Below are 26,083 nucleotides of genomic sequence, written 5' to 3' on the forward strand. Positions count from 1 at the left end.
CCTGATTTAGTAGGCTGAAGCCTTCATCATTTCTCCAGGCCCACCAATGCCTGGGAATTCATGTTGATGGTAGGAGGAGGACTATGTTTTCAATCCACATTGGCTTCTATTCAGCCCAAAACTAACTGGATGCAAGGTTTGGGGGAACTGCTTAGTCAATGCAGTGGGAGCCAGACCCTGGCCCTTCTTTTGTTTTTTTCCCTTTCCTATTTTGCATTATTGTTCTGGATGAGAAAAAGGAGGAAAGGTAAAATTGGAAGAGACACTTTCTTTAATGTAAGGGAAGCAAATGAAAACAAAATTCTCAAATTCTACCCAATGCAGTTATAATCTTCATAACCCCATGAAAATGTAGCACATCTTCATCTTTGAAGTCCTGCACAGCTCAAGGGCAGAGTATGAATCTCCTCACCCATGTTTCTGTCCAAAAGATGGAGTAACATCTTTTTCCTTCATCCTTGCCCGCCCGATTATTTCTTATCTGCATTTTTGATAAGAGCTGATGTCCTTTAGGTTCTTAAATAACTTTAGGGTGTAATCCTTGCAATTAATTTGCCCATTACTCTGCTCTGACATTTGACAAATGAACACTTATGTTTTGTGGAGCATTTGCTTAGTTCATTAACCTTGCAAAATACCAATAAAGTGGTAAGCAATTAGAAATCATTTTTGACTAGGCCTTTACTTTTCTAATAACAAAGTGGTTCGTCCCAGTTTTTCTCCAAATTGATGTTGTGAGGGAACTTTTTTTTCAGAATCTTGGCGCCATGGGTATTTCAGCCCAGACGGTCCCAGTGGATGACTGAATGGATATGCCCAGCCCTCTCTTTCTCCTCCTTTGCTAGAAATTTATGACCATCTCATTTGGTGTCTGGCTTGCCCAGCCCTTGTCAAAAATCCTTGGGAAAAGCTCCAGTATCAGTCGTCTGTGAATGCAGGTCTTTGGTTTTCCTCTCTGGGAGTCTTTGCTTCAATCTTTTCTACCCATGTGCAACGAAAGCCTCGTTTCTTCTTAAAGGAACAGTAAGCTGCAGCCCCAGACAGAGACCTTGCTCTGTGCTGCGCAGCAGCGACTGCAGGGGGCTGTGGAGATGGCGACAATTCAGAGGCTCTTGCCAGGGGTGCGTGTTCCCCTCCCAGTGCTTGTTCAAGGCCCTCTTCCTGAAGAGCCTGAACTCAAACTTCAGGGGCAAGACCAGCAAGATGTGAATTAATAACATACAGTCCCTGTACCTTTTTGTCCAGATTTTTTGACAAAGATTTATATATTTTCTACCCGATTGTACTCAGAGCATGAAGTTCTTGATGTACTTGATAAACCAGGTAGTAATTCACATTCCAGAAATACACTTGTACTTAAAAAAGAATTTGTTACTTGACTTCTTTTCTCTGGTAGATCTTAAAGTGTGATTGATTCCACATTAGGAAAACAGGAATTGGTATTCCATTTGCTGGTGGACACTGTGTCCCACTGTTTACCCCCCAGAGGGCCTCCAGCTTGTCTCATCACAGGTTCAGATTTGTTCTGGTGATAGCACATGTGAAAGTCATCATGTTCCAGAGATGCTGTTTGTTTGCTTTTTATTGGTTCATTGTAATCATACATGATAGTGGAATTCAATATGCCATATTTATACATGCACATACTTTGATCAGTCTCCTTCCCCAGTACCTTCCCTTTCCTTCCCCTCCTCCCCCATTCCCCTCTTCCTGATACTCCACCAATTTCTTTTCTATTATATATTATTAGTGCATCGTCACACATGATAGCTTATGTGACAAACTAAAAGTTAAGAACAATTTATGGAAGAGAAGGGAGATTTGAGACACTTTGGTGTTTTATTTATTTATTTTTTTCCTCGAAAATGCTATTATTAGCAGGTGCAGAGATCCATGCCTATAATCCCAGTGACTCAAGAGACTGAGGCAGGAGGATCACAAGTTCAAAGCCAGCCTCAGCAACTTAGCAAGGCCCTAGCAATTTAGTGAATCCTATCTCAAAAAAAGGAGGTGGGGAGATTTAACTCAGTGGTAAAGTGCCCCTGGGTTAGATTCCTAATACCAAAAAAATAAAATGCTGTCATTACTTAATATCAGTAGTAAGAACACCAGTTCCAGCTGGAACTTGGGAGAATGGTGTGTGGAACTCTTGAGTTTCCTTCCCTCTTTGATAGTTCTCTCCCTTTGTAGATGTTTGCATTACAAAGATGGTCTGTTACTAATGCAGATGAACTGGTTAAAAAGGAAAGATGAAAACAGTCTCATTTTTCCCTGATCTGTAGATCCTGAAGTCCACCCTCAAAGTGAGGATTACTGGGGCCACGTGAATCCAATAGGACCCCGGGCCTGCTACGACGAAGGCAAACGTGTCGCAGAGACCATGTGTTATGCCTACATGAAGCAGGTACTTAACCAGGTTCTGGGGCTTGTGTTCTAGGCACAGAAAGCATCAGCATGTCAGACGTAAAGGGCTGTAGAAGAACTAAATGCTGCCATTAATTATGCCTGGGGGTGGGTGTGGAGAAGTCCAGTTGCACATTATAATTAATGAACAGTGTTATGTACAACTTTTGTCATGTGTTTCCTTATTTTAATAAAAATAATTTCACAGAGCTGAATTCTTAGGTGTGGAATACTATCGAATAGTGTGCTTCTCTGTTACCACTTGCTCACCAGCAGCTTGTGAGTGCCTCACTTCCTGAAACCTCCAAGTGGATGGATTTTCTTTTTTTTTTTTTTTTTTTTTTTTTATTTTCTTAATAGTATAAAATGAATTCACTGTTGTTTTAAAGAATTGTTCTTCACGTTTATTTACTGTCATTTCCTGCTTTCTCATGGTTCGTTATTGCTCTGGGTGCTTCTGCATAGATATCTCATAATGTGCATGTGGTGCAACAGAAATTACCCACTAAGAGGCTGAGGTTCCCACAGTCTCTGCTGCTGTGTGACTTGGAGACATGACCCACTGGTTACTTTTCTTAACCCCTGACATGGGGTTCAGTGCACCTGCTGTGCTGGCCAATGCGCTGTGCAGAGAGGGGACCCACAGGCTCAGGTGAGAGCCCAGGCTCTTCCATACATTTTCCAAGGGAGTCCTTCCCTATCCTTAGGCCAGCTCTCTCAGATCCTCAGGGTAATGTCCTTTATTAAGTGGAACATGCAGGGAAATAAATGTGGGCATGGAATGTTGTTCCAGGACAGGTTGTTAAAAGATGCAGTGTCTGTCAGTGGGAACAGTATTCTCAGCCTGCAGGTGAACTTGGGACATTGAGAGAAAGGAGAGTGGCATATGGGTGCCCAGTTCCCAGGGAATCTTCCTGATTGTCTGAGGCCCTAGGGGAGCAGGCAGTGTGGGCACATGCACCACAGATGGTGCAGTGTGAAGCCAAGCAGGAACATGCTGCCCCTTTTTATGGCAGGAGGGGCTTGTCAGGGTCTCTCTTACTCCCTATACTTTAATGAAATACCATTAAAGGTCTTTAAAAGAACCTGTGCTGGTGTTAGTATTTGGACTGGTCTGCTTTATTTCCCGGCCAGAAGTAGAACTAATGCTTTCTAGCCCACTTTGGGCCATTGCCTTATATTATCCACTTATTCTAAGAAATGTTAACCAGTTTTTTAAAAAATGTGCTTTTGTCATTTTTGAACCCAGAACATCTGGACCCAAAAATTAAGATGTTCTGGACACACAGAACAACCTATGTGCCTACAAAAACTGGATAGAATGTGAAGGAACATAAGTGCATTTTATCCAGTAGTATGTTTCAGGAATAGTATGTTCTCAGCTTTTTCCTTTTGCTTTAGTCTGATGACGATGGTGGGGAAGGAGTACAGGGACCAGAGCCCAGATTTCTCTACCGCTGGGCTACATCCCCAGGCCTTTTCATTTATTAACAGTTTTGAGACAGGTTTATATAAGTAAAACTGGTCGATAGTCAGAAAATGTCATTAAACTTTTAGTTTTTGTTAAATGATTAATAGTATAACCTCATTAACATTCAGTGACTATGTGCTCGGACAATGATAGAATTTAATAACAATGGAGTTAGCATTTATTGAGCACATCTATGTGCCAAGACTCTGTTCTTGGCACCTGGACGCTACCCAAAGTCTGCATGTCACACATGTCTGAACCATTGTCGATTTATGCTTGCATTGTCTCAGGTTTCATGGCATGAATGGCATTGCCCTGTAAACTGTAGAGGGCTGTTAAAAATCCCCTTGTGGGTAGCTGGTCCCTCACCTCTGTGACTGAGCATCCCTGCCCAGAACCCCATCAGGTGTCCCCACATGGCAAGGGCTGTCCTCGTGAAGGACCTGTGTCACTCCCTTGGCACAGTGCGCCTCTGTGGATTTACCAGGTACATACCTCATGCCCAGAAGGCGCCACACAATCGTGGGATGCATGCAAGAGTCACAGCCCTGGCCAGCCTCCTAGTGTGCTTCTCACCAGGGCATGTGGGTCCTCCTGGTGGGAACAAAGCCTCAGTTACTTCCCAGCACCTCCTGCGAAGGAAACCGCGGAACTTGGCCTCTTGGCTGACAGGTTCTTGTAGTTTGTCAGGGCTCATCACCATGCTTAGGTGCACATCTGCCCAGGCAAGTGCAGCAGTCTGTCATTCTAGAGATGACACTAGGAAAGCCTGCCCCTGTTGGCATTTTGGGACTTGTAAGCGGGTGTAATTTAGCTGCATGTCCCTAAAACCCCTCACCTGTTCTCTGGGTGGCCGTTAAGCCACAGAATGATCATTTACCTAACCTTGGGTATGCCACAATCCTGTCCCCTTCTGGTGACTGCAAGGCAGATAGATAGAGGTTGTGACTTTGAGAAGAGATGACATGGCAAAGAGTAGAGGTCACCTGTGACATCACATCACCTGAATTCTGACAAACCTGTGAAAAGGCCCTGATGTGGACTCGCAGCCCCTTGTCCCCATTCTTTTCTTTCTTTCTTTTTTTTTTTTTTGACGCGGAGGAGCTGGTACTGAGGATTGAACCCAAGAGTGCACTATTGCTGAACTACATCTCCAGACCATTTTATATTTTGAAACAATTTCACTAACTTGCTGAGGCTGGCTTTGAATTTGAGATTCTCCTGCCTCAGCCTCCTGAGTAGCTGGGATAATCAGCCTACGCCATCATCTCCTGTCCTCGTTCTTTGTGTTATGAATGTTTTGCTCCCTCTTTGGTCTGGATCGGTGCCAAGTAGGGAGGAGAACGGTGAGACATGTTTAGGTTCTTGCTATGGCAGGATGCTTTGCTAGGTGTAGAAACATAAGAAATCAAGGTTAACCCAGAAGGAAGTTTTCTTCCTCATTATGCAATAATGCTAATCATAATGCCATTTAAAGACAAATGTAAGAGAGGAAAACAGATGAACCAAAAACTATCATGTAAAGAGTGAAGAGGCTATAAAACATTCAAGGCACGAAGACTGATCTTCAGACTGGGATTTCATGTTAGCCAGCTGGGGTGAATGGGAGCACCTGCTGCTTCCACCGGGTTGGGTGTGGCCTGGTCTGGGGCAAGTTATTGGCCTTCTTCAGGCTCTGACTCCAAAGACATGTTTCCTGGGACTGACTGCTGCTTCTCATTTCCTTCATTTCAGCATATGCAATCCTGTGGGTCCTATGTAACTCAGCCCACTGCCCTGCAGGGTGCCATGATATTGTACCCTTCTGAATGCGCCGCTCTCTGGAGGGGCATTATTGAAGGATGCCCTGCATACCCGAAGTGGATATTTCTAAGGAGTGGGAACCAGGGTGAGAGTGCCAGCCAGGCCTTGGCCTCTGTTAGTGCTGAGTCTGTTTCATCTCCCTTCATTTCCCGCAGTCTTTTTTGAGGTGGGTGGTTAATCCATTTTACAGGTGGGAAGGGGTTCCAAGACTTGTCTCCAACTCTCTGGCCTGGAGGACTCCCCAAAGGGTGTGCCCCTTCTCCTATCTGACTGTCCTGTCAGGTGGCTACAGATAAGGAAGCGTTGCTGAGCAAGAACACAACTCCGTCCAAGGGCATCAAGGCCCAGAGCAGCGTGCACAGTCCTATGGTGCTGCCCCGAGCAAGCGGACCGTGTGGCATTGCTCCGGAATTGCCAGTCCCTCCTCAGCAGAGAGAGAAAGCATAGTGGTCAGTTCGTAGTTCTAAATGTTCAGCCTTTTGAGAGAGAAAGATTTAGGAATGACTTAACATATGAGTTGTGAGTACTTACAATGTCTGGAGACAAGTGGAGATAAAAGGATTGGAAATGAGAGCCCAGGTAGAATGGTGTGCCTTTCACACATTTTTATTTCATTATCTTAATAATTTAAATTTTTTACATATCCCCTCTTTGGTATAAATTATCATTTCTCACCATGCCGTATGATATGTGGCTCTGTCTTACTCCAAATAAACCTAATACATAAAGACTGAAATATAAACAAGTGAATAGAGGTATGGATAATCTCAAAAAGTTCCCCATTTCTAGAGGATTCACTTCTAAGTTTCTTTCAGTGAATGAAATATCCTCTAATGTATTCAAAATAAAGTTTAATAAAGTTTGATTTCCCAGGAAAACCTATTGTACATCCCTTACAGAAAGAGAGGCTTCCTTAGTTTCTTTTGGGATGGAACGAAGTAGAAGGTGGGATGAAAGGCATAGCATCCTTCATTAATAGGATTCAACTCCTCATCAGGAAGTAAATAGCCCCTTCTGCATTCTTGAGGTCCCAGTGGTTTTATAAATGTGGAGCTTACCCTGTAGGCTGTGGTCAGGGTTCAGTGTGCATTTGAGCTTATTGCCCCTAGGGAGTCCGCCCCTGAGGTCATGGCCCACCCACCAGTTGCACTGGGTCTGCAAAACAGGCCACCATTCATGAAAGCAGAGACCAGCACAGCAAAAAGAAGTCATTTAGTATAGAGGCCTTCAGGATGTCTTTGTTTTATTTTTTGACCTTGGATACTTTAAAAAAAAAAAAAAATCAAAGAGTTGGTATGTATATTGTAGTTATTGGGAAAAGAAATCAACCACATCAAGTCTAGTGCCCCATAGATAGGGCTTCCACTGTAGGCCTCCCTGCCTAAAATCAGTCTTGCTTCCAGGCCCTGCAGCTTGCCCACTAGGTGCCTGCCCTCTGTATTCCACTGCTCCATCTGGACATTGGCAGGTGAAATTTGCTCTTGCCTGGCCTTGCAGTGATTAGTAGCATAGCCTACTGCACAGTGGATGTCAGAAAGTTTGACCTGATTATTAATGTAGTGCCCCCTTATTCTTGGGGGTCAAGAGCAACTAGTCATCCCTCCTCATTTGTGGGTTTAGTCTCCAGAAATTCAGCCAATCAGGGATTGAAAATATTTGGGAAAAAATTGTATCTGTACAACTTTTTTCTTGTCATTATTCCCTATACAGTGTAGTGTAATGGCTGTTTCCACAGTATTTACATTGTACTAAGTATTGTAAGTAATCTAGAGATGAGTTAAACTGTTCAAGAGAGTGTGCCTAGGTTGTTAGCTCATACTACACCCTTTTATATAAGGACTTGAGCATCCTCAGATTTTGGTGTCCTGGAACCAATCCCCCGCAATACCAAGAGACATTAGTACTGGGTTTGAAACCATGGTGTGGAGATAGATAATAGCAAGGGCATTTTTCAAAGCAGTTTCACATTTTCTTTTAATCCCTGTGATGTGGCAGAGTGGATATATTTCAAAGGTTTGGCTCTTAAGTCTTAGAAAATGAAGTGACTTCCCCAGCAATGTTTAGTGAGTGCCAGGACGATCTGCACGCTCCCCATGTGCTCACGTGTGTGCCATTCAGGTACGTTCTCCCCATATGGGTTTCTACACATCCGCCCCCTTTTAAGTTTTCGTTCATTTTTTACCGACCTAACTCAAACTCGCAGGAATTGCTCTTGTCCTTCTTGGAGTCAGAAGTAAATGACTCACGATTCACCACCAGAGTAGAGAGCACCAAGTGGCACACAGCTGTGACTAAGAACAAATCAGCAGTTAGTTTTCTGAAATCGTGTTGTGAGGGTGGTGTCAAGGGGACTGTGCAAGTCGAACAGGGGGTTCCTCTGTGTCAAGGCAAAGGTTTGCTGATACTTTCTGGAAAGAGACAGATCAGCACACATGAGAGATTTCATCGTGCTACTCAGAATAACCTATAATTTTAAACCTATGAATTGTTTATTTCTGGAATTTTCTTTTTTTTTTTTTTTCTGTACTGCAGACATCTGAAACCCCAGAATGTGAAACCGTGGATAAAGCAGGTGACTGTATACGCCAGTTAGTTCACTAGAGAAAAGCATTGATTTATTCCTGAGAATAAGAATTCACATTTTGGTTAAGAATCTGAATAGTTCGTGTGAAAGCATTATCATAGATTGCTGAGCAGAATTAGCACAGATAAAGTACAATGATTTCTTAAGTTAGCTGTGTGACAGATCTGTAGATCCCAACCCTCTTCATATCGTAGCACTTGTGGGAAATGCCTGTGTGTGTCCAGTATGCTGGAGAGGTAGATAAGTCTCTATGGGCAGAGGCAGTCGCTGGATATCTCCTGTGGGCCCCGGGAACTGTGCAGTTCATCCTGCTTCACCTGCTATGCTGGTGGATACATTTTGTGTTAAATAAATCTCATTAACTAAGGGTCTACTAAGATTCCCCCCATGCCAGATCTAAGGTGGTAGAATTAGAAATAAAAAGATTTGTTCAACCGGTAGCAACAGCAGTAACAACTAAAACATATCATCATTACCTCTGGCCCTGTGCTAAGGGTATACAGGGACAGATTCCAGTCTTATAATACCCCTGGGAGGTGAGTACTATTCCTCTCCCAGTTTTACTGTGAGTGGGAGAAGGTAGTGGCTGGCCTGGCAAGAAGCAGTGAGGCTGGAAGAACCCCAGGTGCTCACACCTCGTCCTGCCTACCCTCTGGCTCCCAGACGCTGTGAAAGCCCACTAACGGTTTATTATAAGGACATTAAACTTTTTCATCCTTGGCAAAGCACTCTGCGAAATTTATAATTAAACAGGTTCATTTGGGAAAAACTTTTGTAGTTGAAAAAAATAACACTTGTAACATATTTGAAAATAAACTTTTCTGGGTTGTATAAGTCATTCATGTTCAGTGTAGTGATAAAAATTCCTATAAAAAGGATAGAAGAAAATTCACAGATGACAATGAATAGTAGAGATAAGCATGTTAAACAGTATTAAGAGGTATCTTTATAAGCCATCAGCTAAGCATTTATGGGGCACCAAGTTGTATTTAAGTTTGCTCTAGAACAGAAATTAAGGTGCAAGACAGCTCTTTAAAAATTTTTATTTCCTTCTTTCTCCAAGATAAAGTACTTTCTGGGGTTTTTGTTTGTTTGTTTGTTTGTTTTTTGTTGTTTTTGTTATCAGCTGTCAAATGTTCTTTGACTTTTGTGGGGGTTGTGGGTTTACCAGGGATTGAACTCAGGGGCATTCAACCACTAAGTCACATCCCCAGCCCTATTTTGTGTTTTATTGAGAGACAGACAGGTCTCACTGAGTTGCTTAGCATCTTGCTGTTGCTGAAGCTGGCTTTGAACTCATGATCCTCCTCTCTCAGCCTCCCGAGCCGCTGGGATCATAGGCGTGCACCACTGCACCCGGCTATTCATTGACTTTTAAATCTCTTTTGTGTGATAAACTTGCACAATATATTATAGGATCCCATTTGGAAAATAGATCTTTCCCAGTGAAAAACTCATCTGAACACATTTCCCCTTGTGCTGTCTCATAGATTCTCTACCAGAATGTTGGAGCTAGTGGCCTTTTGTTGGTAAGGCCTTGTACCCCTGTCACAGGTGCACCTCTGTAGGTCCCTGGAAGTGTACATGCAAACTGCAAAGGGACGCGCACCTCAATTCCTCTTCTCTCTGTTCCAGGAAGGCGTGGAAGTACGAGTAGCAAGAATCTTCAACACTTTTGGGCCGCGCATGCACATGAATGACGGGCGGGTGGTCAGCAACTTCATCCTGCAAGCTCTCCAAGGGGAGCCACTAACGGTAGGTGCTGGCCCTGCTGGGCCCAGGGGCACTCAGAACTCAAGTCAGGAATCAGCCCAAAGTGGTGGAGGACAAATGGATCTTGATTCAGGCAATAATAGCATGCCAGCATTGCCATTTAGGATTCATTCATATCTCTACTAGGCTTAGTGAAGGGAAAGGAAGGTATATAGGCAGAACCTAGACAAGGGATGACCTCACTGGGTAAGGCCCTTCCATGTCCATCTTAGGCCCCCTCTTCCTGTGCCAGCAGGCCTATTTATATCCCTGTCATTTTCTTGACCTAGGACTTTAGCCAGAGTTGTGCCTGAACTCAGTGGCCCTCAGGAGGCCAGGAAACATCCACAGGTCAGGGTGGGAAGGAAGTGAGCCATGTCTGGGTCAGTCTGGGAACTTACCTGGAAAGGCTGACGAGCGCTTAGCTTCCCCTCCCCACAGGCTCCGTTGGTGTCATCTGTTGGTGTTGGAGGGGTGGCTCATTCCTCATCATCTCTGCCCTTCACCTACCTAGGGAGGATCATCCTGGCTTTCTCTTAAGTTTGGTTGGGTTTCTTTCGTTTTGCTGATACCTCCTGGCTCTCCTCCTCTCTCTCTTCTGGCCTTCCCTCTCCTCCTTCTGGTTCCCTGTCTTGATATCTTTGCTCTTCACATCTGTAGTCTTCTAGAGTCCTTTTCAGTTTGGAGTTTGGTGGGAACCCAGAGGAGATAAGTATTTCTCAACAATGGCACTATGTCCTGATAAACCCATTAAGTTGGAAATCATATGTCAAACCACCACAGGTCTAGATGCTCCTCAACTTAAGATGGGGTGTGTTCAGGTGAATCCATCATAAAGTCACACCATCATTAGTCAATGACTATCTGTATGTACTTATGAATCTACCCACTCCCAGTCAATCCATCAATAAAACTAGCTTTATTATTCTGTCATCTTTATATCTGTTAATTCACTTAATGTTCACAACAGCTCTTTGGGCTCCAGGTGACCTTAGTACCCTTTATTATACCCATTTTCCAGGTAAGGAGACTGAAGCTGAGGTTAAAGTGCCCAGGCTTCCTTGACCAAATGGTGACACCCTGTTTTTGAACCCAGTGACCCTTCTTAATCCCTCTTCTCCATGGTTTGCCTCCATCATTTGTGTTAGCTACTCCACTGCCAGCGTAGAACAAAGGGCTGGGCCTGTTACAAAGTGGAGTGGCCTCCCCAGGGCAGGTGCAGCATGTAGGTGACTTTTTCTGAAAACATTTCAGGGCAGAGGTGAGTCCAAACCCCAGCTCTAGGCTCTCAGTGGTCTGAGCCGACTCTCCTCCTCCCAGCTGCTCTATTGAGAATTCCACCTCTTGGGCACAGTCCTAGTGCCTTTTTAGCCACTGTGCTCAATAACTCTTCCTCATATGAGATCAGAGCCACTTTGTTTGCAGAGTAAACTATTAACAGCCTTCCCAGGAACAACTTGATTTATGGCCTCCTTGGCAGCAACCTGACCCCCAGTGTTAGGTAGGGGAGCAGGCCCCTGGCCAGCCCTACAAGTGCTCACATTGTTGGCAGAGGGTAATAATTCATGTGTTGTCTTCAGGTCCTACAAGTTTCTGTGCCAGAGGCAGAAAAGGAAAGATTGCTGGTGCCATTGTGAATGCTGTTAATCCGGAACACGCCAGGCTCTTGCCTTTTCTAGATGCCTTCTGGGGTAGAAGGCAGGAGTCCTGAAGGAGTCCTTTTGTCACACAGAATTCTATTTCCCATCAAGAATTTGTCTTTTCTGACCAATTGAGATGTCATTTATGGCCCTTGTAGAGGGCTCTGTGGAAGTCATCTGAGGGGATGCTTGACTGTTTCCACCCAGGTGTCCTTGAAAAAGCTTCACTAAGGAGGGAGATAGGGAGATAATCTGTCTCCCCTTGTTGCCATGGTTCTAACAAGTCTCTCTGAGATGAAAGACAACCTCAGGTTGATGGTGCCAGCTCAGTCCTTTCCCCTCCCCTTTCGGAGCTGGCCTAGTGCAAGCGCTCATCTCCCAGCCACCCTCGAGAAGCCCTCTGTGGCTTGGGGCATGCCCGAGGGCCTCCTGACAGTCGTACCAGATGCCTGTCCTGAGGACGAGGCAAGTGTGTAAATTAGCACCTTGAACATCAAAGCTGCATTTTAAATTGAATCACATAGAAGTTCAGGAGGACCTAACTTACTATGTTTATTTTTAAAGAGGCTTTGGCTCACAATTCAATTAGAGTGTACACATTCACAGCTGGGTTTCTGTTTTTCCATGGATTTATTTCAGTTTACTGACAAGCAAACAGCTTCATGAATTTACCCAAGACAGCCCAGATGTGGCAGAAGTGGGGTCTGAATTGAGTTCTATTTCATTTTAAAAGACTTAATGTTTTTCCAGAGGGCAATTTTAGAGGACTGTATTTCTAACCCCAGTTCAAGGTTGGTGTGGTAATTCCCCTTACTGATGCTATGGCGTCTTGAGTGCTCCTGATGTGGGACCTTCATTCATGAAGAGAAGCGATAGGATCTATTAAAGAAACAGTTCTTCAGTGCAGCTTGTTAAAGAATGGAAAGCAAGTTTATTCAGAACTGTGATGGTAAATATGGGGAACACGGCAATGGGATTTAGCAAGGGAGATTGAGCTCAGCTCTAAGTACACATAGGCAAGTGGGAATTTGTAGCCAGGGAGCAGTTTGGGATTGGTAGGTAGGAAATTATTAAGAGAAGGCATTGGAATCAGGAGAATTCTGGTGAAACCAGTCTATTACGATCCTTGCTGAAGACAAACCAAAGTGAGTAGACATCTACTGAGAGAAAGTGGAGGATGAGGAACCCGACCAAATAGGGAAAGCAATCAGATATAAAGGTGGAGTTTCTAGCTCAACTGACTTAGTGGGTTCCTGCTAAAACTGGATCTTAGAAAAAGTGAGTAGATGAACCTAGGAGAGGTTTTGGAGCCTGAATGAAGTTTGGTTTAGCAGAGAATCTTTTTGGATCTTAAGCCATAAGCACATCAGTACAGAACAGTGCCAAGCACTGCGCTCAGTAGAGAGCGCTCCTTCTCGCCTGGCCCCCTCCCTTCTTGAGGACTCCAAAGACACCATGCTGCTTTGACCTTCACTCAGCCCTTCGTCCCTCAGGTCCCTGAGAATGGCCTTAACTCTTTCCATGTCTCCCATTCTGTGAAATGAAGTCAGAAGGACAAAGTCGCATCCTGTCTTCTGTTAGGAGGACAATACAGAGGCTGTGGGCTGTGCAGATGCTCACCAATGGCAACAGACCCATGTGTTACTCACGTCCTGGCCTTTGCTTTGCACCCACTTTGTGGCAGGTCAGTAAAAAAGATATGGCCTCTACCCTTGCAAATGTATCAGAGGTGTTAGTGAGGCCATAGAGCTGGGTGTGCCAGTCAGGAGTTGGGATCTGCTTCTGAGAGGCCCAGCCAGCTGTCTTTCCTCATTGTCACTTTACTGAGGTCGCTGCTGCAGTTTCTATGTCTTGTCAGCCTTTTCTCACTGAGAGCCATCTACCCTGAACAGAACCTAAATAGAGCTGAAACTGATGGAATCAGCTTGTGTAAATGTGCATTAAGGAAAGAAAAGCAGCCTTTAAACCTGCTTTCCTTCCCTACCTGTTCCTTGCCCTTTTCCCATCTGCTCAAATCTGATGCGATGAGCTCCTGGAAGCAGCACTGGGGGAGGCTGCCGGGGCTGGGGCTTTCTGCAGAGCTGCTGACTTTCTTCTCTTTGAGATCAGGCCAAATTATGGGAGGTCAGGCCAAACTGATGGGGAGGGGCCCTGGGGTGTTACAGTCGGGCTTACTCCAAAGCAGTTGCTCTCCCAGCCACCTTCTTGCAACCACAAGCTTGCAAGCAGACAGAAACTCTGGTGACTCATTGTTCTCTGTGACTGTGGGGTTAGGAAATCTCTCAGAGAGCCTTGTGTTTCAGTCTCTTCATTCTCAGTAATGGTACAGGTTGAATAAACTCTACCTGAAAATCCATAACTTGTTGAGTGCCAGCACGACACTGCAGGTGGAACATTTGATCTCGTGCAATAGATCATCATCAAAAGGTACACACACTAAAAATGTCACATAAAATTACCTTTAGGCTCTGTGTCTAAGATGTATATGCTTGGTTTCTACAGGACCCGCCTCTGCTTATTGATTGATTCTAAGTTTAGGAGAGTAGAGGAGAATTAATAAGATGGCACCTTCGCTCCCATGCATTCCCCTGGGTGGTTCTTTTGACCTTCTGATCACCACAGAGCTAGGTGTAGAAACACTGGGAGATGCCTGCCGTACCTCAGTCTGTGGACAGGAGCAGCAGGGGAGTACCAGCTGGTCTGATGAAGAACCAGAGTAGAGAACTCTAACTGAATGTTCAGCTTACTCTTTGGGTGTGGGTCTGTCATCCAGCCTGACTCTGGGATCACAGTCCCTAGAAACTCATGAGACCCTAGGAAAAGCAGATTCCTTCAGATATACCATAATTTGAGGAAAAACTTTATGCCCATTAACTGTTCCTGCTGCCTTCTCACCATTGGGCATAAATGAAGGACAAATGTGAGTGAGATGTGGCTCAAGACTGAACAGTGTCACTGCCTACCTTAGGGATCCGTTCTGAGGTTGTTCCCAGAATTCCTAGGAGCCCCATTTTCTGGTGCCAGTGTGGTTTTCTCAGGAAGCCTAACTGTTGCTTCCCTTCTAGGTGTATGGATCCGGATCTCAAACAAGGGCATTCCAGTATGTCAGGTATGGCTTTTATCGCTGATTTGAAGCAGGGGGAATGCAGAGTGGACAATTCTGTATCTATTTTATGTGTTGATTACTTCAACTACCCTGTATATATTGATTAAATTTAATTTTAGTATCACGATGAGAAAACTCTTGCCATTCTCTGTTGAAAATTTAAGATTGACTTTCATCTTCATGTCGATCTGTGGCTCTTGAGCTGATCTTTTACTGCCACCTAGTGTTGTGTAGGTGAAGTTGCCCAGTGCTGAGTGTGGCTTGCAAGACTTCCCTGCAGCCCTTCCTGGGCATGGTGGCACATGCCTATAATCCCATCTACTTAAAAGACTGAGGAGGATCACAAGTTCACAGCCAGCCCTCAGCAACTTAGCAAGGCCCTAAACTACTTAGCAAGACCCTGTCTCAAAATAAAAAATAAAAAGGACTGGGAATATGGCTTAATGATTAACCCCCCCCTCTGGGTTCAGTCCCTGGTACCAAAAAGAGAGGGGGCCTTAATCACTCAACCTGCAGATTCCAAAATCTGACTCATTTTAAACTTGGCTTTCTAGGAGGGAGGAGAGTCTTCATTAGGATATGGGGTAAATGGTATCCTAATTTCAAATTTTATGATGAAACTAAATGCAAGTAGACATATTTTTCGAATAGCTTCACATGGTGGCTTTTTGTTTATTTTGGCATTCTTTATAAATCTAGGTTTTTGTTGATCAGTTCAGTTGGTAACTATCTGTAGAAGGTGGCGTGAATTCTTAGAGTTACTATTTTAAACAGTTAGTAGTCCAAAGAAATAGTCACCCTTGTACGGTTATTATAATTTTTGTAAAATTTTCTGGTATCCTGAATCATTGTAAAACCCCATTCTGTATTTTGACACCATGTATTTTTGCTATTTAATGTAAATACCCCAGAATGCCTATCAATCCAAAAGTACTGTTCCTGGTGCCTTGGGGCCGTTCCAGGGGCACCCGAGGGAAGAGGTGGTGGCCGTGGGGGTGCAGGTCCTGGCAGCCCCATCTCAGCCAGCACAAGCACATCCGTCCCCATGCAGTTTAATGGGAAGTGGCAGCTCCCCCCCCCTGCAGGACTGATTCCACTTCAAGGCACTTAACTCAGGAGAAAATTGTCCGGGTACACTTCTGTAGCTGGACCATATCAGTCAGACTCCTGTGCATTAGTACCATCTTCTCACAGTTGTACATCTTCATCCCAGCCTCTGTGGCCCACTCGCAGTCGTACACTCTCCTGAGGAGGGCTTAATGTATTTAGTTACACAAATTCATCTCGAACTACTAATTAGTGACCCCAAACTTCCCCCATGCCCACACCAGATGGAGTGTGATGAAAGAGAAACCAGTTAGAACTCTTTCTTCTTACTGGTCACATGACTTCAATGGCATCACATCAAGATTCTTTTATGTAGCCTCAGATGGTTTTTTTTTTTTTTTTTTTTTTTTTTTTTTTTTTTTTTTTTTGAGCGGGGGATAGGGATTGAGATATTTTAATAAACAGTGCTTGTACTGCACACTGTCCAGCTCTGCCCTGACAGTCAGTCCTGTCATACGCATGGTGGTCTCAGGCCAACAGAAAACTTAGAGGGCTGGTTTCTTAGAAACGTAGGTACAAACCACATTAGAAAGCTCTCTCCATGATACTACAGTGTCATCTCAGGTCAGTGTGTTCCAGGTGATGAGGCTTCAGCGACTTTGCCACACTTGGGACCAGGATTTCCAGCATACACGGTTTAGTTATTCAAAACCCACCTGAGATCATTAACTGACCAAAACTTTGCAATTTTTAATGAGTTCTTTTTTTAGAAAGTGAAATATTTACTTCATGGATAAAACTGTACTTCTGAATCTATAGTTAGCTCTACTAAAGTAACTGTTCCCAAATCCAAAGTTGCTACAACAGCATCACAGGGATTCACTCCAGGTGGTCATCTGCATTGACATTTTGGCATGACTGTGTCTGATAGTTTCATGGTTGACTTATATCCTCATTCACATAACAAAGGCATGCTGTATTTTTTTAAAAAGTCACTTTGTCAAAATGACACTTTCAAAGAGCTTCAGGTAAAATGAGTGTGATCTATGTAATTTTGACCTTAAAAGTTGCCAGCTTGTTATATAAAAGGTACATGACTCTCCCTCCCTCTTCTCCTAATGAAGAATTTAATCTGATCCCCAACCCCAGTTTCAATATTAAAACCTATTGTGGATGTTATTGAATGGCAGCTTTTAATGTCTCCTTACAAATATGCACAGATGGAAGCCAGAAGAGAAAGAATTGCCATGTAATGACAATTGCCATGTAATGACCACTGCCATAGTGATGAAGTGACTTTTTGCCAGTTTCTATAAAAAGAGAAATCATCCAAGGTCAACAGTGATTTGCATTTGCACTTGATCTGTGAGAATAGAATGTTAAGCATGTTCATATAAAATACACATTTGTTGAAAATGAAAAAAAAAAAAAAACTTGCTTACTAAATACACCCCCCCCCCAAAAAAAAAATCCCCCAAACAAAAGGAAAGCAAAAACAATCTGGGGTTTTCTTTTGGGAGTTGATCATGACCCATAGTGACCTGCTTCTTGCTGGTAATGATGGAGGAAGCGGAGGGAGAGGTTTTAAAACAGACTTGGTTTGAATCACCAGGATGGAACTTTAAAAGTCTTCTTAGAAACATAGCTGATGAACGGCATTAGAGAACGTGCTTGTGTTTAGCAGTGAGGTGTCATTTTTACGAAGTAACTTTTTTTTAACAGAGCCACACTTTAAAGCTTCTGAAAATAAGAACCAAACCTTGGTAAGCGAAAATTTGCTTACTTATCTTCACCTTCATGGCCCAATCAATCACGATTCATTTGAAACATCCAGATATCCCTGACAGTTTCATGTGAGGTGTTTTGGGAGGGGGCAGGTTGAAGGTTGGGGGGTAGAGAGCAATGTCCCCGTTGATTCCAGCTCTCAGTATCGTTTGGCTTTATCTGTGATTTGCCAGTATGGGGATACATACTGGAGTTCATTCATTTTGCTGGATCTTATTTTATAAAATAACCATATGCTTTCATATAGGCCAACTAATGCAAGTTCACATTAAACATGGGCTTCCATTGAAGACTTCTGCAGACCAATTTCTTGGAGGGGATGCGGCTCTATTTTAATGTGTTTTTGGTTTTTAATTGTTAGATGATTTCAGAAATACACAATTGTGGCAAACTCGGCCCATCACCCAGCTTCCCTCATGTTTTAACCACCCTTACCCACCCCCTGAAAGCAAATCCCAGATGCCATAGATGCCATTCCATCCATGAATGTGCTGATGTTGTAAGCACCATCTTAATTTGCAGGATTTCCTTTTGACATTCAGCTTTCCATTTGGGTTTTTGTTTTATGGGAGGTGGTAAAGTTTCTTCTGGGAGGGCTCATATGTGACTCGCAACACTGGTGCACCTTGGCAGGCAGCACCTGACTCACCTCCCCTTCTTTTCCAGTGATCTGGTGAATGGCCTGGTGGCTCTCATGAACAGCAACGTCAGCAGCCCTGTCAACCTGGTAAGTACAAGACAGACACATGATTCAGATTTTAGGAAGACAGGTTTCCAAAATGAGATGGGTGCTCTTAACCCTCTAAAGAGGAGGAAAGAAGCAAGATGGTGTCTAAGGAGAAGAGGAAATCATGTGGAGCCTCTGCCTGCCTCATCTAATGTTGAGGCCTGAGTCATCCCTACCCTGGCATTTTTGTTACATGCTGTTTAAAAAGACCCTTTGCTCCTCAGGTATTATGTTCCTTCTTTCTTCTTTTTTGGAGGGCCATTTAGGAATGCCCATCTCATTTTAGAAACCTGTCTTTCTAAAATCTGAATCGTCCATCTACCAGAAAGCCCAAAAAATACAGGGCCAGTTCAGCCTTTCTTTATGCTCACAAGTAGACCCAAGTCCCTTGCTGCCAGATGATAAATCTGGCTTCAGACCAGTCTGGGAAATGAGCAGCCTTTACTGTGGTGTCCGATGTTGGGGATGGAATAAGAGTAAGAGGACTGGGAAGGGAAATAGGATTGACTGTTAGAATGTGTGCTGGAAAAAAGGAAAGGGAAAAATGGTTTTCCTGAAAGCACCCCAAAATAAACTCCCTTTATAAAACTAGGAGACTGCCTTTCCAGCTTGTCCAGAACACTTGTCTGTGAGTGCATCCATTTCTCTTACTGCTTTCCCCACAGGATTGCAAGCCCTTTATCATTGCAGTTGTTAACACGGTGCACCCAGAAGGGAATGAATACATTGTCTTAGGAAAGCTTATTTTATAAATCCTAACTTTGATGATAAGTAGCACCCAACATACAGGAATGGTAGGGAAAAAATTGTCCCGGAAACTCAGCCAGTGGATGCGCAGCCTCATTAGACACCCTTGACTGTTCTTGTACATGGACATTCTGGAGGATGCCTGTTAAGGGGGTGCAGGTTAGCACTTGGCGAGGTTGAACAGCAAGTTGGAGCTCAGGTGGCAGGGTGGCAGGCAAGGCTGGCACCTTGTGGGATGTGGTGGGCCACCAGACATCTCTGAAAATATGTGTGACTTGGAAGACTCAGAGTAGGGGTTGCTGCTTGTCATCATTACACTTATAACCAGAAACCATTTCTTCCTTAGGGGAACCCAGAAGAACACACAATCCTGGAATTTGCTCAATTAATTAAAAACCTTGTTGGTAAGTAGGATAAACCACTTCTTGAATGACGTTTTCTGTGCTTACCTTGTCCTTTAATAACACCTTGACTAGAAAAATGGGTAATTAATACAAGCCAGTTGAATTGGATCAAAGCAGAACTTTTTATCAAGAGCACCTAATTGTTTTCTAATTCTTGAAGTAATAGAGAAAAGAGGTGGGGTTGGTTTTGTTCGGTTTTAGTTGCAGATCTGCATGGAGCAGGAGCTAGAGATTTGTTTTCAGTGTTCAACATGTGATTGTGTTAGGTCATCCTATGTGTGTGACAGTTCCTTGATTTCTAAACATTGGTCCTGTTGAGACTAGAATTACACAGAACAGGAGAGAGTCCTACCAGCTTTTGTATTTCTGTCAAGTTTACGTTTACAGGCTGACCGTGAGACACTGAGGCTGTATAACACTTGGGGGCAGTGTCCCCGTCAAGCCATACCCCGAAGTCTTGAGGAATTCGTAAGGTGTTGCCTCCCAGACTGGAATCTGCATCTGGACAATTTCCTCCAGTGATCTGTCCACACATTGGCATTTGAGAAACTCAGACCTACAGGCTGAGGGGCACAGGAGGCCCCTGTGGTTGCTCTGTGGGCTGTGCATCACATCACCCCTACCCACACTGGCTTAAGTCAGCCACCATTTTATTTGCTCCAGATACTACATTGGGGCCAGCCTCCACTGGGAATTACTTCTGTAGGTCTGGCTGACAGTCACTGTTGTGGTTTTACTCTGCTGGTCCCCTGGGGTCTAGGCCCACCTCAGCTGCTGGACCAAGGCATTTCTGTCCTCCCTGTCATCCCTCCAGCAAGATTGCTGGATACCTTATGTGTCAGCTTGGGGTATGTTCTCACCACAGCAGCAGTGACCAGGTCTTGGTGAGCTGTACACCTGAAACCTGAAACTGGCCATGGTAATTCCCCCTGCATTCTGCTGGTTACAGTGAAAGCCACCTCATTCCAGGGAGGGGCTCTCTAGGGTCCAGACACCCCCATGTGACCCACTGGGAGCATCCACCTCAGAGCCCATCCTACAGTGTGGTTTTCATGTACGTGGGGCCAGGGGATGTGTCTGCATTTGTGACCTGTGTGGGTGGTCTGCCTTGGACCAGGCCCTCACTGTCCTGGGAGGGAACTTGGGCCTGTAGAGAAGAATAACTTTGCCCTTGTTTTCTGTTTTAGTCAGCTTTTTCACTGCTGTAAGAGACCTCTCAGAACAATTGTAGAGGAGAAAAGGTTTATTTGAGGGCTCATAGTTTCAGAAGTCTTAGTCCGTAGAAGACTGGCTCCATTCCTCGGGGTTTGAGGTGAGGCTGAACATCATGGTGGAGGAGTGTGGCAGAGGGAAGCAGAGAAAGAGAGACTCCACTCAACAGATACAAATATATGCCCAAAGCCACGCTTCAGTTCCCACCTCCTCCAGCCATATCCCACCACTTCAGTTACCTACCACTCAGTGAATCCCTATCAGAGGATTAAATCAGTGGTTAAATTTATACTTTCACAACCCAGTCATTTCTCCTCTGAACCTTCTTGCATTGTCTCACATGTGAGCTTTTGGAGGACACCTCACATCCAAGCCATGACACTTACCAAGCTCTTATCGATCCAGAAGGAAAGCCTTTGCACTAGCAGGTGTGAGCTCAGCCACATCTTTATCCTAGATTCCTGAGGACAGTCCCCAACACAGCTGGGTGACTTGTGGGAGCTGTTTATACACAGCCTACACCTTTATTTACTCCACAGATAGGATTTTACTTTGAGGTTGATAATAAAAGAGCACATCTTAGTGGTGTAGGATTCTCTCTTAGCTTCTCTCTCTTCTTTTTTTAAACAACTCAGGTAGTGGAAGTGAAATTCAGTTTCTCTCTGAAGCCCAGGATGACCCACAGAAAAGAAAACCAGACATCAAAAAAGCAAAGCTGATGCTGGGGTGGGAGCCTGTGGTGAGTACGGGGGCGAAACGCTCACTCCAGAAGGGTTCCTCCCCCGGCATGCTGTGTCCTCACAGGCTGCGTGGCCCCCAGGGGCGAGGAGGGCTCTGCACGCACGCAGATGGAGGCTTTTCTCCAGCCTGATAAATGGTGTTATGTGGGCCTGGTGGGCTTTGCGTCGGGGAGCGTGGCGGCAGCGTGTGCCCTTGCAGCATCAGGCAGGGTTACAGTGTGAAGAGGGGTGAGCCAGTTTACATCAGCCCCTAGACTGAGTCGGACCCACCTTGACCTGTGAGGTGCCGTGAGGTGTGGCTGTCCCCTCCCTCGCCCACATGTTGGAATCATTTTAGGAGCTTTAAAAAGTAGTGATGCGTGGTCCCGGCTGCCTTCTGCTCACCCCAGTGCAGGAGATTGGGTGCTCCTCTCTTGCCAGTGAATGCCTTCCCCCAGGGCTTCCTGCAACTACTCATTCTTGTCTCTTAAGTCACCGTCCTTCAGAGAACAGCTTTGTAGAGAGGACCAGCCACTGCCGGAGCAGGCCCACCTCTTTCACTCTCCTGTTTGTCTGACAGTCTCCTCTTTGCTTACCCCACATGTGCCAGTGGGGCAGCCCCTCCCCCAGGGCAGGGGCACATGGCTTTGTGCACAGAAGCAGCCCCAGCAGCTGTCACATCCAGACACACATCTGTGCTGGGTAAAGGTGTGGCCATCCTAGGTGTGGCCCAGCAGGTGAGGCTGCCTCACTGTCAGGCAAAGTCAGAGACTGGTGCAGCTCAGACCTCAGGAAACCTTTTCAGAGTGTGTGTCACAGTGAGTAGACTCCTAGAGGCTGAACCCTGCAGGACGTGAGAGTTCAGTCCGACCCTTACCCTGTGATGTCTGCGTCTGAGTTGTCTGCTGAAGGCCATAGAAAATTGGTGAATGAAATAAAAAATTACAGTTAAAATAAAACTGACTTAACAAAACCTGACAATCTCAGCTGGGCAAAACAAGTCACAGCAAGCATGCCAGGTCATTGTTTTTTGAAATAATTTGCCATTAGTCCCTCTGGCAGTAGAACCTCTGGCAGTATTTTAAGGAATTTTTTTTTTTTTTTAAACATTACAAGCATGTTCACTACCTTTGAAAATGTGTTGTGTGAGGTATGTGTACAGTCAGTATTTTTACTTGCCTGTATTTTGGAGACTGTAGTCTGACTCTTCAAATGTGAGCTATTATTAGCTTCTGTTCTTTGTAGTAGTTTTATTGCAGAAGAAATTTTGAAGCAGTCTGATCTAAGGGAAGTTAGATAACTCCAACTTAACCGTCCTCTGTGTGTGTGTTTGTGGGAGGACAACTGACGGAGGTATAGCAGCTATTCTAGGGTGAGGTGGTATCTCCTTGCGGTTTTGATTTGCATTTTCCTCATGCTTGGTGTTGAACATTTTTTCATGTACCTGTTCTCCGTGTCTACATTTTGCTTTGATACATGTCTGTTCCGATCCTGTGACCCATCTTTTAGATTTTCCTTTCTTTGGAGTGTTTGAGTTCCTGTGTATTCTCACTGTGAACTCCTTGTCTGAGGTTATAGTTTGCAGTATAGTCATTCATTCTGCAGTATTATCTTCACTTTGCTGATTGTTTCCTTTGCTGTTTTGTGAAATCCTGTTTGTCTGTTTTTTGCTTTTGTTTCCTGTGCTTTTCGGATCTCAGCCAGGCCTGTTGTGGTGTAATGGACACACAGCAAATGGCTTATATTTTAAGATGTGCAATTGGATAAGTTTTTCTATATTTGGGCAGTTGTGAAACCACTACCACAAATTAAGGTTGCTTTACAGAGTGTGTTGTTGTCATGGTTCCTCTCAGACTGTCAAGTCAGTGTGGGTACAAGCGGACCATCTGCCAGAAAGTGTAAAGGGTCAGCGTCACACGGAAGGATGCGGCTGTGGGTCCTTGCCAATGACCCCCTCGAAGCATTCTCCTCTGCTCCATCGTAGATTCCTTCTGAACAAATGAACTGTGCACATTATTTTAAACAGTTGTTGTGACTCATTCACACTGGAGGAGACATCGTGGCAGCAAGAGGTGGTTCTGGGTGTTATGCGGGGGCTGGATCTCACTGTACATCAGCAGGAGTATCACATGTTCAGTTGCACAGTGCATTCTGGCTTTGGAGGGACCTTTGCTTTTCCAGGGTGGATCTGATTGCTTTCATGACCACTGAGTGGTTTTGTGAGTGTCCTCAGAAGGAAGCCAGCGACCACACTTCAGCACCTCTGAGGCAGTCTGCTGTTATTTTCACCCAAGTCCTTCTGGAAATGTGACCTTCTCTCTCTTACTTTCTCTGTCAACAGGTCCCACTGGAAGAAGGTTTAAATAAAGCAATTCACTACTTCCGTAAAGAACTGGAGTACCAGGCAAATAATCAGTACATCCCCAAACCAAAGCCTGCCAGAATAAAAAAGGGCCGGACGCGCCACCACTGAGCCCTCGCTCTTAGGACACAAGACTCCCTGTTTTACACTTGATGAGATGTATTTTTTGGTTTTTTTAAAAAAAGACTTAAACAGGTGTCATGAAGAACAAACTGGAATTTCATTCTGAAGCTTGCTTTAAAGACATGGATGTGCCTAAAAGCTCCCCTCAAAACCTGCAGACTTTGCTTGCACTTTTTGAATCTGTCTTTTTGTAAAATAGCCTAGATGCATCTCTGCATATTTTCAAGTTTTTTATCTTGCTGTGAGAGCGTATGTCATGACTGTCATTGACAGTTTTATTTACTGGTTTCTTTGTGAAGCTGAAAAGGAACATTAAATAAGATGAAAAAAATGCTGATTTTATTTATAAAGTAAATAAAATGAGATGTTATACTATGCATAAAGAAAAACAAAAACCTAGCAGTATTGTCAGGTGGGTGGTGCACTGGCATTTATTTTTGGACAGATAAAAGAATTCTGTTTCAGAGCTTTATGTTTCTTTTTTAATACAGAATTTTTCCACGGTCTAGTTTTTTTTAGTTGCAAATTTGACTTTGAGATATTTTCTGTTGGTTATCATGATCAAGGATATTTGAAATCACTACTGTGTTTGCTGCATATTTGGGGGTGGGGGGACAAAATTAAGGTATTCTTGGTTAATTGTGGTTAAATTGCTATTTTAATAAAATATTGAAACTCATCAGTCACAAACTTTCAGTTTCAAAGATTGACTTTCTGATTTGCATAAAACATTATTGGATTGCTAAGGAAAATATTGGAGAATGTAATTTAGAGGAAGATTCTGAAAAACCCAGGTTTATATAATATATAATTTGATGTGTAGATATTAAAAGCATTTATGTGCTGCTTGGGTCAGATATATGCATGTAATAGAAATTGTGTGTCCCTCATCTATAGCGCTTGGTACCAGAAGTGATTCAGATTTCAGAGTTTTAATTTTTTTTTTTTTAAGTTGTAGATGGACACAGTACATTTATTTATTTATTTATTTCTATGTGGTGCTGAGAATTGAACCCAGCGCCTCACACATGCCAGTCCAGCGCTCTACCACTGAGCCACCGTTTCAGAGTTTTTTGAATTGGTGAATATTTACATAGACTTTATCTGGTAAGCATTCTTAATCCCAAAATGCAATTAGAAATTCTCTGAAATCGGCTGAGTGCATGCCTATAATCCCAGCGGCTCGGGAGGCTGAGGCAGGAGGATCACAAGTTCAAAGCCAGCCTCAGCAAATGCAAATGTGAGGTGCTAAGCAACTCAGTGAGACCCTGTCTCTAAATAAAATACAAACTAGGGCTGGGGATGTGGCTCAGTGGTTGAATGTCCCTGAGTTCAATCCCCTGTACCCAAAAACAAAAAAAAAAAAAAAAAAAAAAAGGAAGAAATTCTCTGAAATCTGAAACTTGAAGCATCGTGTTGGCACTCAAAGATTTTCAGATTTTGGACTCGGGTTAGGGACACTCAGCCTGTATTAACTGTGTGAAATTTTCAGATCTCGCCCAGGGTTGGAATTGTTTTGTGTCCTCTGGCATCACAGACCAGATGGAGCAAAAGAAGTGCCATTTATCTTATGTAGAAAGATTTGGCTTGTTGAGTGAACACTGAGAGTTTTTGTCTTTATTCAGAACTCTTTCAAGGCCTAATGTGAGGATTTTATATTTACACTTAAAAATCAATGGAAGAAGCAGACCATAAGTTTAAGCAGTGTATCTTCCAAGTAGATTGACTCTGCAAGATAGCCACAAACTCCTGAGCAGTGGCAGAATAGAAATCAGCAGATCAAAAGCCCTTAAAAATGGGCAGCCTGTGATACCTCAGAGACTCACCTGTCCTTCAGATCATCTTATGATTTGTTTTTAATTGAACATGTTTTTCTTATCAGATCTCTGGGGCCTGGCCAAGGATGCTGTGGTTTTTTCTTTGTCATGGTCAATTTGCCAGAAGAATCTGGAACTGAGACTGGCATAGAATGAATGTGGTGTGTGAGGGAGGAATCAAGGATGATATTGCATCTCATGTTTTCACCTCTCCCCTTTTTTGTTGTGGTGAAGGAGCTCAAGGTCTTGTGTATGCCAAGGATGTGCTCCACCCCTGAGCTGCATCCCAGTCCCTTATTTTTAATTCCCATTATTTTGACCCAAACTAAATGATACACCATTTTTGGAGGTAGAATGAACAGAGTACCTCACTTGGGAACA

The 26,083-nt window shown here is 44.0% G+C and overlaps 1 protein-coding gene across 7 annotated transcripts in view; it reads left to right on the forward strand.

Moving 5' to 3' along the window:
• UXS1 (UDP-glucuronate decarboxylase 1) overlaps window positions 1-24,564 on the forward strand; it is an 87,731-nt gene extending 63,167 nt beyond the window's left edge. For all 7 annotated transcript variants that reach the window (XM_079110367.1, XM_079110368.1, XM_079110369.1 and 4 more), the window contains 7 exons: window positions 2,283-2,404; window positions 9,897-10,016; window positions 14,719-14,762; window positions 18,258-18,318; window positions 19,412-19,469; window positions 21,317-21,420; window positions 23,742-24,564. In XM_079110367.1, coding sequence (XP_078966493.1) covers window positions 2,283-2,404; window positions 9,897-10,016; window positions 14,719-14,762; window positions 18,258-18,318; window positions 19,412-19,469; window positions 21,317-21,420; window positions 23,742-23,873 — 641 coding nt within the window. In that variant the 3' untranslated portion in view covers window positions 23,874-24,564. The remainder of the gene's footprint in view (window positions 1-2,282; window positions 2,405-9,896; window positions 10,017-14,718; window positions 14,763-18,257; window positions 18,319-19,411; window positions 19,470-21,316; window positions 21,421-23,741) is intronic.
• Window positions 24,565-26,083: the final 1,519 nt, after the last annotated feature.

Source organism: Sciurus vulgaris (genome assembly GCF_902686455.1).
Source record: "Sciurus vulgaris genome assembly, chromosome: 14".
Taxonomy (NCBI): Eukaryota; Metazoa; Chordata; class Mammalia; order Rodentia; family Sciuridae; genus Sciurus; species Sciurus vulgaris.